This window comes from Pomacea canaliculata, linkage group LG6, assembly GCF_003073045.1.
Source record: "Pomacea canaliculata isolate SZHN2017 linkage group LG6, ASM307304v1, whole genome shotgun sequence".
Classification (NCBI taxonomy): domain Eukaryota; kingdom Metazoa; phylum Mollusca; class Gastropoda; order Architaenioglossa; family Ampullariidae; genus Pomacea; species Pomacea canaliculata.
In genome coordinates, this window is record NC_037595.1 from 7,375,201 (window position 1) to 7,388,263 (window position 13,063).

Sequence of the window (13,063 nt, forward strand, 5' to 3'; positions counted from 1 at the left end):
CAAATGGCGCAAGAGTAGACTGGAGGTGGATCGTCAGATTTATCGCCATACAAGGAGCCAGTGTTCAGCCATCATTGTCAAAGCTAGGTCGCGGTATGTTATGAATATTCTAAGCTCTGCAGTTTCTGATTCCCTCAAGATGTTCGCAGTTGTGAATGGTCTCCTGGGTAAAGATGTGACTCAGCCTGTTCTTCCAGAGATGGATGACCAGACCGCTGCCAGTACATTGAGTGCTTACTTTGAAGACAAGATAAAGACCATCATGGACAGCTTCAGTGACTCGGTTGATACTGTGGAGCAAACCAGTGACTTGTTTTGTGGCACGCCCCTCTCTAACTATCAACCTGTGACAGAAGATGAACTATTGAAATTAGTTCGGCGTTGTCGCCCAACCACGTCTGTGGATGATCCTATCCCCACTAGTGTTCTTCTCCAGCACCTTGACATTCTACTTCCTGTACTAGTTCGCATAGTCAATGCTAGCCTTTTCTCTGCCTCTGTACCCAGACAATTTAAAACAGCCGTGATCAAGCCTATCTTAAAGAAGCACAACTTGGACCCTAGCTTGTGTAAAAACTATAGACCTGTGTCGAATTTTGCCTTTTGTTTCGAACTTGTGGAGCGTGTCGTTGCTCAGCAGTTGACATTCCACCTGGACCGCTACAGCTTATTGGATAAATTCCAGTCGGCGTACAGACCCAAGCACAGCTGTGAGACAGCCTTCTGCGTCTTATGAACGATCTTCTGTGCAGTGCGGATGCAGGGAAAGTGACTCTTGTGGTCCTCCTTGATCTGAGTGCGGCCTTCGATGTCATTGATCACACCACTCTTCTGACTCGTCTCCAGATGGAGGTGGGCATTGGTGGTTCCGCCTTGCAGTGGTTCCATTCCTACCTCAGTGATCGCACACAAAGGGTGATGGTCAATCAAGCTTCTTCAGTGACAGTTCCATTGCTGTGCGGTGTCCCGCAGGGCTCTGTTTTGGGCCCGGTTCTATTTTCTATTTATACATCTCAGCTTGGTCCTCTCATTGAGAAGCATAATGTGAACCGTAAGATGTTTGCAGATGACACTGAACTCTATTTTTCATGTAGTACTGACAGTGAGTCGGTGCGTGAGGCAGTTTGTGCTGTAGAAGATTGTTGCTTAGAGGTCAAGTCATGGATGCTGAGGAATAAACTCAAGCTTAATGATGAGAAGACAGAGGCGATGCTATGTGGTTCCAAGCTTAGCCTTAGCAAGTCTCTAGACTCCATCCAAGTGGGTCAAGCTAGAATCCCCTCTCCAGCTCCGTACGGAACCTTGGACTCTATGTTGACAATCTTCTAACTATGTCTGATCATGTCAGTTCTGTGGTCAAGGCATGTTATTTCCATATCCGCACTCTTGGACGACTCCGACCCAGTCTTAATAAGAAGACTGCAAATGCAGTTGCTGTGTCCCTCATCGGTTCTACATTAGACTATGCCAACAGCTGCCTCTGGGGATTTCAAAGAGCGAGTTGTCGAGGCTACAGCGAGTGCAGAATACGGCTGCGAGGATAGTGGCAGGAAGAAAAAACTGACCATATTACTCCTGTACTTCGTGACCTACATTGGCTTCCTGTGGAGAAGCGAATTGAGCATAAATTGTTAACCTTAACCTATGGCTGTCTTCACGACCTTGCGCCTGTCTACCTGCAAGAACTCATTCGATGTTACCAACCCCAGCGGAACCTTCGTTCAGCAGCCCACTTCAGACTTGAACGACCGATTGTTCAGTCAGGGAATGCTAATAAGAAGACTGCGGGTTTCAGATCCTTCTCCAATGTAGCCCCGCTTTTGTGGAACTCGCTTCCCCTCTCGACCAAGGAGTCTGATAGTATTGGATCTTTCAAGAAAAATCTTAAGACTCACTTGTTTAAACTTTTTTGAAGTTTTCATTTGACCTGCAGTTTGGTGGCTGCTGGGATCACCGCGCATTGAGCGCATCTTTGTGATGCGGATACTAGCGCGCTATAAAACTACATCATCATCATCATCATCATCAATCATCATCATCAATCATCATCATCAATCATCATCATCAATCATCATCATCAATCATCATCAATCATCATCAATCATCGTCAATCATCATCAATCATCATCAATCATCATCAATCAATCATCATCATCATCATCATCATCCATCATCCATCATCCATCATCATCATCATCATCATCATCATCATCATCAACCAATCAACATCATCATGAACATCATCATCAAAGAGTCAATCATCATCATCATCATCATCATCATCATCATCATCATCTAATCAACTAATCAACATCATCTACATTATCATCAATGAATAAATCATCATCCATCATCCATCATCAACAACAACATCATGTCATCATTCATCATTTGTCCATCTATTACCATCATCCATCACCAATCACCAATCAGCAGTCATCATCATCAGTCATGGCAGATGGCAGATTGCAAATGTGTTGGAACTCGTGTTTTTTTTATCAAAATGGATCGACAATGTTTACATAACTTACATCAAAACGCATACACGACTGTAAACCGTAAATAGCATATCAATGTCATAGATGACTTTCAACTTCTCCGTCATTCAATTGAGTTAGATAACTTATTTCAATAACACTCAAAATTCTTACTTACAGTTTGGATTCTGTCCAGGGACGTTCACACTCACACACATCTACACTTACTTGAATAATCTTTTCTTGAAACTTCCTTGAATATTCTTGCTTGAAAACTCTAAGGCGGGGCTGTTGGGGTTGACGAGGCCAGCACCCCTCCCCGCGGGCTGTCGATGTCCTCATCCAAGAGCAGCGGGTGTCGACTAGGCGGACACACCTGTCTACGAGATACACACTGGCAAACTCCTGACCAGTGAGGGCTGACGAGGATGACACATCTGACTGCTGACGATACACTTCAGTGTCCACGAGCCGCACGTGCTGACGGCAGATACACCCGGCTGGCGACGATACTCTTCCAATCGTCGTTCCTCTCCTCGTTAATTCCTCTCCTGGGTAATTCCTGAAATGCTTACTTGGCTAATGACTATTTGTATTGAACTTTATCACTATTGGCTCAATAACAACCACACCAACTCTTTCCATTATCATCACTTATACACAAATTAAATAATTTTACACCATTCTTTCACCTCCATGGAGAGAGCCAAAAGCAAATACTGAAGCGCCCGCTGTCTACTTTTCTATTCTTTTCTTCTTATCTGTTTTCTTTTTTAAGGTGATGGAATCATTCCCTTGTGTTGGCCAGCCATCCGCATTGTCGCAGTTTCTATACACACCTCGCTTTCTTTCTCATAAACATCAACATACTGAAACATCATCTGGATAATTCGGGCAACAAATCACAAGACTATTATTTCTCTCCTGTATGTGAAAAGGAGTTGACAAAAACACGTGAATGCCATGAAACTGAGTAAACCTCGCACCAGACATAAAAGCAGCAACAATCATGCTTCGCAGTTCACGCGTGCGGTCTTTCAGCTGCAAAACAATTTTTTTAAAGTGACATCGAATAATGCAACCAAACACTACTATAAATTATATTCACCCTCTTCTACACACAAGTAGTCTTATTTTCTCTCCCACACCCTCTCTCTTTCTCTCTCTCTCTCCCACAAACACACTTTAGATTGCATGGATTGCTAAATTTTAATTTAAAACTTATAATCTCGCTTTTCTCTCCTTCCCCCTCTCTCTATCTCTCTCTCACACACACACATTCCTTCTAGGTGTCGACGAAGAAATACTACAGGGATATCAGACAATATTCCCCAGTGCTATAAATTAAAAGTATATCAATATTACTCAGCTCCTGAGCAAACATTTTTTTTTCTCTCTCTCTCTCTCATTGTTACACCATGTGGATCGCTTTCCTCAATATTGTGAAATGTTTAATCAATAAGTTGTTAAGTAATCTTAGTAAGCAATCCCTCTTGCACTCTTTTTAACTTTTACTTTGTTTTCTCTCCAACACATTCATTCTCTTTTCATCTCTCTTTACGGGTGGCATGGAAGTGTCATATGACCATAATAAAAGAGACATCAAGTAGTTTCAATCCATGATGTGGAGAATAAAAGCTCAGCTCACTCTCTTCGTAGCCTGCCTTTGGTTCAGAAAAATACACGAACTTCCCGCTTTTTAGTTGCGTGTATCTACTTGGTTGATTCTCTGTTTGTCGCCAGTACTCCAGCTAAAGATGTTTTTCTACCTGGAAATAATAATGATTTGTCTCCTCCTGACCGAGACCAGAGGAGTGCATACCCAAGAGTCTGTCTACTTAAAGTCCATGTCTGTCCCCGGGTTTTCAGGGTGTGCACTACAGACCTACATGGTCAGGTCCAAGCTGGACTGTGTCCGTCGCTGCTTCAGCCTCACGTCTTGTGTTTGGTTGACCTACACGACCCTGGCACGTGACAGAGGGTCCTGTGTGTGTCTGGCATCATGTATGACAAACAACAAAGCCATCACAACTCCAGCAACGGTCTACTTTAATTCTTGCAGCCTGGTCTCTGGTGAGTCATCTAAATATCCAACCAGATGTATTCTTTTGATGTTCTATACCCGTTAACGTGCACTAAGTGACATTGTTTAGGGAGTAGAAATTCGTTTAAAACGATAGAAAATTGTGTTAAAAACGTATTTATTTTTAACTTTTATGTAACCCCACTTTGAACAAACAAGAATTTTACTCGGAAAGGTAAAAATTGAAAATGTTATTTTTACAACCAGATACTTCATTCATCGTACCTTTCATTAACATTATTTCAGATTCTGCGTGGCTTAACAGATCATGCGACAGCAATGGTGACTGTCCAGCTGATAATTCCGAGTGTTACAATCAGTCGTCTACCTGTGTCTGCACACCTGGATATTACTATTCAGTCAATTTTGACACCTGCGTTCGAGGTACGTCCACTGTTTCTCTAACCCCACAAGAAAACATTATGAGAACTCATAGGAATGGAAACAACCAGCAATCAGTTACAAACATTTTCGCTAATTATTTGTAGTTACGGCTAGCTGAAATAAAACTGTTTACACAAACCAAGCATAACACATGTTGTAAAAATAACAATCAAGGTTTTTTTTTTTTTTTAAAAAAAATATAGTCATCCCTTCTTTATGTCTACATCATAATCCTCATTGAGTTATCTGCTCTGTTCTGTGCATCACACTGTACCTTTACGAAAGTAACATCATTAATGTGCTATTAATTTTAAGTTACCGAAATACAGAGTAATTAATCTTGTAAGAAGATGAGTTGCTAGTACATTTATTTATGTGGATGTCACAAGCTTCCTCCAGCTTACAATCAGTCTGATGTGTCAAACATCAAGAATATAAAATTTTGGTCCACAAAGCGTGTAAATGATCAGGTGATAGTGGGGTCAGAGAGCTTAGATATAGAGAGGCTGCACTCCTTTGTCCTTTTTTGTTGAGAAAAGTTGCGTCCCTTTGAAACGTGATGCTACCAGAGTAAAAGTTGCGTCCCTTTGAAACGTGATGCTACCAGAGTGCAGCCCCTCTATATCTACCCTGACTTACATCAGAGAAGGTAGATATACAGAGGCTGCACCCTGGTAGCATCAGAAAGGGTAGATATAGAGAGGCTGCGCTCTTTCTTTGTCCTTACTTGTTAAGAAAAGTAGTGACGCAGTTGCGTCCCTTCCAAACGGGATGCTACCAGAGTGCAGCCTCTCTATATCTACACTCTCTGATGCTACCAGAGTGCAGCCCCTCTATATCTACACTCTCTGATGCTACCAGAGTGCAGCCTCTCTATATCTACACTCTCTGATGCTACCAGAGTGCAGCCTCTCTATATCTACGCCCTCTGGTGGGGTTCTTAGATTTTAGTGCCAAAGTTATGAACCTAGACACCAGCCTGAAGGTTTTGTTGTGTCCAACAGATTGTGACCCTCGCAACCTCCGCAACACTTTCGTGAAGTACACAAATGGATGCTTGGCAGGAAATGACCTCCGTGAAACCTCGGGCATCACTCTCCAACAGTGTGAAGAGATGTGCGTGAAAGACACTCGTTGCCTGACTTTCGACTACCCCCCTGATTTCGACACTTGTTACCTGAGTGATCAAACTGCTCTGACAGTAAACTCCTTTTCGCCCATCTGCAACGGATATACCGGAGACCACTATCAAAGGATGTGTTTTTGAAGGCGATTGTGACCAGACCAAAAAACCCTGGATATATCACCTGGAATGAGACATGATTTTGTTATTATTCGATGTTTGTTGTTGTAGTTGCTTGTTTAATCATCGAGTCGTTTCTTGCGCCTTTACTCTCTCTCATTTATGCCGCAGCTTGTGGCATCTTCTCTCATGAAATAAGAGTTAAATAATTCAAGCATAAAATACTATTGAACTAAATAATTAAAATAAAATTAAATGATTCTTTTATTATAAAGCCATAATTCTTTTATCATAAAACCACAAATAATTCTTTTATTCAAAAACTATAAACAAACTAGAAGTGTGAAATAATTACGATAAACAAGTCTTAACCAGATCGAAAATTATACAGTAAAGGCGAGTTTAAAAAAATTGAATGCTGAAGCTACATAGGATTAAAAATAATTGAGTGACTTTTATGGAAGTCCTATTGAGTATATTTTTCATCTCAAAGGATGGCTTACTTCTAGGAAATACTCGCTTTTTATGAATATTGCAGTGTCTTGCTTTGTGTGAAATAAAAATCAGATATTGCACTTTGATGAGTCAGACACCATTAAATATTGGGAGATGTATTTCTTTTTATTTACTGCATGCCTAGTGAACATTTTTCTACAATAAGGGGAGTTTTTGACAGAAACAGCAAAGGAAAATATTATGAAAAAATTTAAGTGAATAAATTAACGAATGAATGAGAAGAGCAAGTATTGAGTCAGATAGACACATATAGTGGATAAATAAATACAAAGGTAGTGACTGAGCTAATAGACAACATTACCTTAACCTTGCCAATATTCCCTCAAAATCTTGTAGATGCTCACCCTTACTGCTCGTTAGTTTTTGTGGTTGATTATTTATACCATTAGTTTTTTCGTATTACTGAGAATTTTTAAATATTACCTGCAGACTATGTCTTATACTCTTCGTTGTCAGTTCTCATAACTGAAATGTTGCATGGTGAAGTGAAGTAAATAAAGCAGATTTTTATTCGTTTCTGACACAAAAAATGTCAAAAAAATTGTTGTAGACTGTTTTAACTGTATATCTCAGGGGAGACTGCTGTTTCTCTGTATCTTATCTGTAGACTCGAACTGTGTCTGAAAATATTCTGAAATTCGTTGGCACCAAGGGACAAGGAGTTTGCAATAATCGTTTGCAGTGTACGTGTCGCTGATGTAAAATAAAGGAGATAAGCGACAAGAATATTTTATAGGAGTCACAGAAAATTCCACACATCATACTCACTATAAATTTAATAAGTGTTCATGGCGGGAGTAAACACGGGGACCTCGGTCAAAGGTCAGGATTAAAAGTTGCATGAGAATAGTGGATTGTAGAAGTGCACAAATATAAAAAACGCATCAGACAAACAGTATACTTGATCATAAGACATGTCTGAAAAAAGGAAAAATTCATTCATTAAAGAATTAAATTATTCATTTTTCCCCCACCCCAAACACACACAGACACACGTACGCCATTCTTGTTTGGTGTTACATGAGAGGAAAATGGTCTTCGTTAAAACGAAATTAAAAAAAAACAAACACACACAGACCTTTTGCTTATTTGACTAGGACACGGTAGAATCTTGTAAAATCACACGAACTGTTTGTTTTCAGAATTCTTTTTTATCCTTATAACTCATTTGAAAGATATTTAAGACAAAAAAATGTGCAAGACTGTTTTGTAAACTCCAAAACTTTAAAATTCTACTACTTATATTTCATTTTCTTTAAGCTGTTAAAGATTTGAAATCGGCTGCACTTAGTGATAAGTGATATAAGCAACCATGGTTACTGGAGCAGCGGCTACAGCATCTGTCACCGTGACAGTGAGATTCGTGTGTCGTGGGATCGTATCTCAGCTCCGACGTACCTCTCTCTGAATGTGACCCCTGGCCATCAGGGTACTTCGGTTTCCTCTACCCTGTGTGTGTGTGTGGAAGAGAGGAAGTAAACGAGTGAGTAGTTGTGATTTTAAAGGTGATGAATGAATCTGTAAACCACATTTGATGTTTATTTATAAGTACGTGCTTGAGCGTTTTCATGTGTATAAGCGACTTGAGTCCACCTTTGTAGGCGGGATACGCGTTCTATAAATAATAAATATTATTATTCCATCTTCGCACTGCACACACTTTGCCGAGAAAATAAATGTTTGCTAAAAGGTTCGTCAACGAAGCGTGAGAATTGTGGAAATACAAACACATCTCAATAACAATAATTTCGATCACATAACAGGGTCTGAGAACACTGGAAAGTTGATTGTATTGTCTTGGACGCATTTAAATTTTACTGCCATCAGACCGCTCCCTGTTGGCAATAATAATACTTTCAAAAACACAGGGACTGGACTTTTTAGTCTCATAATTCTGTTAACCACGGGTTTAATGAGAGCGTGTCGTTGACACTCCACGTAGCACGATGTTTTTCTTCTCGAAAATCTTCATTTTTTATCTACTTCTGTCGGACACTCTTGCACCAAACAAACCCGAGTTTGTCTTCTTGCAGTCCATGTCCCAGTCGTCTGCACCATATCCAGGATGCATACTGAAGAACTACTCCGTCAGGTCCAAGCTGGACTGTGTCCGTCGCTGCCTCAGTCTCACCTTTTGTACTGGCTTGACCTACACGGATCTGGCACCTGACAGTGGCTCCTGTGTATGTCTGGCATCAAGTGTGCAAGCATGCATCAGCACCACCAGACCTTCAGGAACAGTTTACATCAATATTGTAGACAAAGGCCTACCTGGTGAGTCATGACTAAGAACTACAAACATTTGTAAATGGAATAATGACTGTTTCTAAAATAAAATGACTTGTGACACTCAGTGATCAAAAGTAGCAGCAGTTTAACAGTTAAAATGGTCGTCCCTTTATGAGAGAAAATGACACTTAGCTATTGTAGTGAGATATGCACTCACATTGTTCCTTTTATGTTGTTTAAGGTTCCGAGTGGCTCAACAAATCGTGCACTACCGTCGCCGACTGCCCAGTAAAACATTCCATATGCTATAAGGCGACGTCTACCTGTCTCTGCACACCTGGATATTATTATTCAGTCAATTTTGGCACCTGCGTTCGAAGTAAGTTCCCTTTTTATCTCAAACCGAAATAAAAATAGACAAACAATATTCAAAAACAGACAAACAATAAGAGAAAGATATCTAAAGTGTCCCAGAATGTACTATCTTGTAGGGGTTAGCTGTTTTCAGTGAGAGCAAACGAAACGCAGAGATCAACTCTTCTATTTTGCTTTCTATCTTGTCTGATAAGTTAGTTGCTGATCTGAGACATTATTCATGAAGTGATGATAAGTCAGGGCAAGAAATCAAGGACAAGCTTCTTATCTCCGGGGTTAAAACAAGGCGGTCAGACTCCACGTTTGTTGTTTAGCTCCTGGGAGCGAAGTTACCAACCAGTGGCAAAGACTCCCTGGGGTGGAAAAACTTAAAGCAATAATGGTGGGGTCTTGACAGACAGAAACAAAAAAGTCTGTCCTTAATTCTACTCCCCAACTAATTTAGCCCCGTGCAACGACTTACCCTCGTATCATGAATACGGCTCCAGGAGAGGGCGCTGGTGAGATTTCCTGACATAAGTGAGACTTGAACCGGAGATCTTCTACTCCGAAATTGAGCTGACCAATGATCCGACTACAAAGCCTTCTCATAATAACACTAACTGTGTGTTTTACTTTTGAACATTCTTGTTAACTTTTCACCCGTAATTAGCCTTCCATTATTCGTCATTATCACGGTATCAAGAGTAATCATAGCTGTCATTATCTGCTCCACTTTTGTGTTTACTACTGCATTATAATGTTAACAGCAGTAATTAATGTTACTGATTTCCCTGTGGTTTCGAGTGATCATTCTGCTTATAAACACATCAGTCTCTTGTACATTTATTGATAGATGTGTCATAAGTGGCCCCCTGATTGAAATTAGAAATCTAATTGATGTTCAATTGTGTAAGAACCTAACATTTTCATCCAGGTCCATAGTGATTTTTTGTGGCAAGCATTTACAGCAACCTGTAATAAATCTTCGTTTTATAGTGTGTTTTGTAAATTAGGAAATAAACCTTAGCCAGCAATTTTCCTAAGTTAGTGAGCAGCTTTTCTGAAGCATCAGGATGAGTAAATGCCAGCAAGTTGAAAGCTTTAAAGCTTCTGCATTTATGTGTGTTTTGTGCATAATGTTTACATGCTTATTGAACAAAGAACTATAAAGGGCTTAAACTCATCAGTTTTTTAACAACTTTGTGCATGAAACCATGAACATTGATTCAAAATTTAATTAAGCAAGATACTTAACTGAATTTTTATTTAATACCCACAGAATGTAACCCTCTCTACCTACAAGACACTTTTCTGAAGTACAACAATGCATGCATCGGAGGTTATCAGAAGGAGACAGCTCGAGGAAAAAGAGACGAGGAGTGCATAAAGCTGTGTGTCTACAGCAGGGATTGTCTGTCTATCGACTACCACCATCGTGGATCCTACTGCCACCTGAATTACCACACCGCCGTCACCTCAAACACTTTTTTCCCAGACTGCAAAGGAGATCCTTCTGACCATTATCAACGGATGTGTTTTTGAGTGCTGCTGCTGCTTGTGTTTGTGTTTTGTTTGTGTTTGTGTTCGTGTTTGAAATGCTATGTTCCTAAAATGCTATCTGTGTAAGGTACACATAATGTTGTACCAAAAGCAAGTCAAGATGGAGATGGTGACAATGACCTTAACGACTTTTTTCTACCAAGCAGACTTTTTAGAGAGATGAGTAGTAAATTCAGAGCATTTTAAATCTGAGCTGCGTTTTCATTTGATTGAAATCCCCTTTTTCTTGTTCCCTTTGTGCATTGTAAAGAGGAAAATATACAATGAACTGTAGCGGAGAATATAGACTGATAAAGAAAAGAGAGAGGTTTGCATGAAATTTCAAAATATATTGACAGAATTTTCGTCATTTGGTGGTGTGATAGTTAAGTCCCTATTAAAAAAAGGATTACTCATAATACTATCGAAAATTCTTCTGGTAATTAATAATCTTGCAGATATGATCGTTAGAGATGAAGGTAAAATGAATGTATATCAGAGGGCACTACCCTACTGTTAACATACCTGTTGCCAGATAGGATGATGAATATCACTGTGCAAATGATTAAACCCAGCTGGTGCCCACCTTATCTATCTATATATAAATCTTCAAGGGAACCGCACAACTATTTTCTCCCAAATATAAACAAGAAAAAGGGGGATGGAATAGAAAAAGTATTTCTCCTTGTTAGTCTTTGGTGATGATTAAGCTCGTGGTGAATATCTCTGAAGCTTCAAGTTTTACATCCAAGTGAAATCCTTCAAGGTATTAGTGTTTTAAGAAACAGTATCTCAGGTATATTCATGGACACAAGGCTTAATGTAACCAAATTATAAAACAACTGCTTGTGACATTCTTGAGGAATTTAAGCCATTTATGTTTCACATTCCATTTCTGGAACAATTTTTCTCTTCAAATTCTTGTTCCTTGAATATCTGTGGGTCACATACATGAATTTCAAGCTCTGCTTCAAGCATTTCAACCTTAGACATAAATGGGTTAATAGATAAAGCTGTATAGTCACCAAGTTTCATATCTTTTCCCCTGCTACAATAATCACCTGTGTCATTCTATTCACCTGTCTTTCATGTATATGCTAAATGTAGTTATGAAGCAGTGTGTGTAGTTGGAATACTCTGATTTCTTTGGTTTATTGATGAGTACTCTTCCTATGAATATTTTATCTGTTTCTGCTGTCACTGTTTGTAATTAATTGCTGTGGGGATTAATTTCATGCTCTTTATATCTGTTATGTTTGGACAGTTTTTGAAGAAAATTATTACTCATAAAGCTCCTTAGCCATCAGTCTACTATTAGCTGTTATTACGGGCTGTAAAAAATGAAGAACATGTTTTTACTATCTCTTTTTATGTATAGGAAATTACCATGGCTAGCTCTTAAATTGTAGAACTGAGTGCAAACTTCTAAAACAGCTTTTGAATTCATTGCATGTGCTATAGTCTTCGACAGAAGATCTTATCGATGAAATTCATTAGATGTCCATTAAGTCTCATGTTAACTATCATCTTCAATGCTGGAAATAGCTAAATTGTGTTTAAATTCTCTCGTGTATTTTAAGGCTGTGAAAATATCTGTGGATATTTCTGAAATGGTAGTACTTATTGCATACTCCTGTATCTGTGATATAAATGTTTATGATACACGGTTTGAGTGTGTTCTCTTGATGGGTTAGTGTGCTGTGACAAATGAACATGTTTTAGTTTATGCTTCCAAAACAAGATTTCTGTTTCTGTTTAGCTATAAATCAGAATTGTCTGCTCCTACAGGAAAACTACTGCATCAATGACTGGGGAAGAGGGAAGATGTGTGAAGGGAGATGAGGAAACACGCCTTCTTCGCAGTTCATCCTATTTGTTAACGATAAAGTTACAGAAAATTCTATACACCACCATTACAATGCTGTATAAAAGTTTTGTATTGCTAAAAGCAGTTTTATTTTCATAACCGTTTTAGAGACTTTGCTAAAAGGTTAGTAAATAAAGCGTGAATACAGAGGAAATACATTAGTCCTGATCATAAGAACATGATCTGAAAAAGAAGGTCAATGGTTTGCCTCCAAAACTAAATTTCTTCTCTTGAAACACTCGCTGTTCTCTCTAAACGACCCCAAAGTCCACCTCACGCACGCAGACTCACGTTTTCCCTCTCTTTGTCTTTCTCTTATTTTTTCTTTCTCTGTCCTTCTCTCATTGATGGGTAAGCAAAGGTATTAA

The 13,063-nt window shown here is 39.3% G+C and overlaps 1 protein-coding gene across 4 annotated transcripts in view; it reads left to right on the forward strand.

Annotated features, from left to right (window-relative positions):
- Nucleotides 1-12,481, forward strand: part of LOC112566071 — a 19,100-nt gene extending 6,619 nt beyond the window's left edge. For 2 of the 4 annotated variants that reach the window (XM_025242009.1, XM_025242010.1), the window contains exons 2-5: nt 2,760-3,032; nt 4,347-4,550; nt 4,807-4,944; nt 5,949-7,244. In XM_025242009.1, coding sequence (XP_025097794.1) covers nt 2,906-3,032; nt 4,347-4,550; nt 4,807-4,944; nt 5,949-6,211 — 732 coding nt within the window. In that variant the 5' untranslated portion in view covers nt 2,760-2,905 and the 3' untranslated portion in view covers nt 6,212-7,244. Of the gene's footprint in view, nt 1-2,759; nt 3,033-4,346; nt 4,551-4,806; nt 4,945-5,948; nt 7,245-8,736; nt 8,978-9,173; nt 9,312-10,568 lie in introns of those variants that run through there. The other 2 variants (XM_025242012.1, XM_025242011.1) reach the window with 2 other exon arrangements.
- The last annotated feature ends 582 nt before the right edge of the window (nt 12,482-13,063 follow it).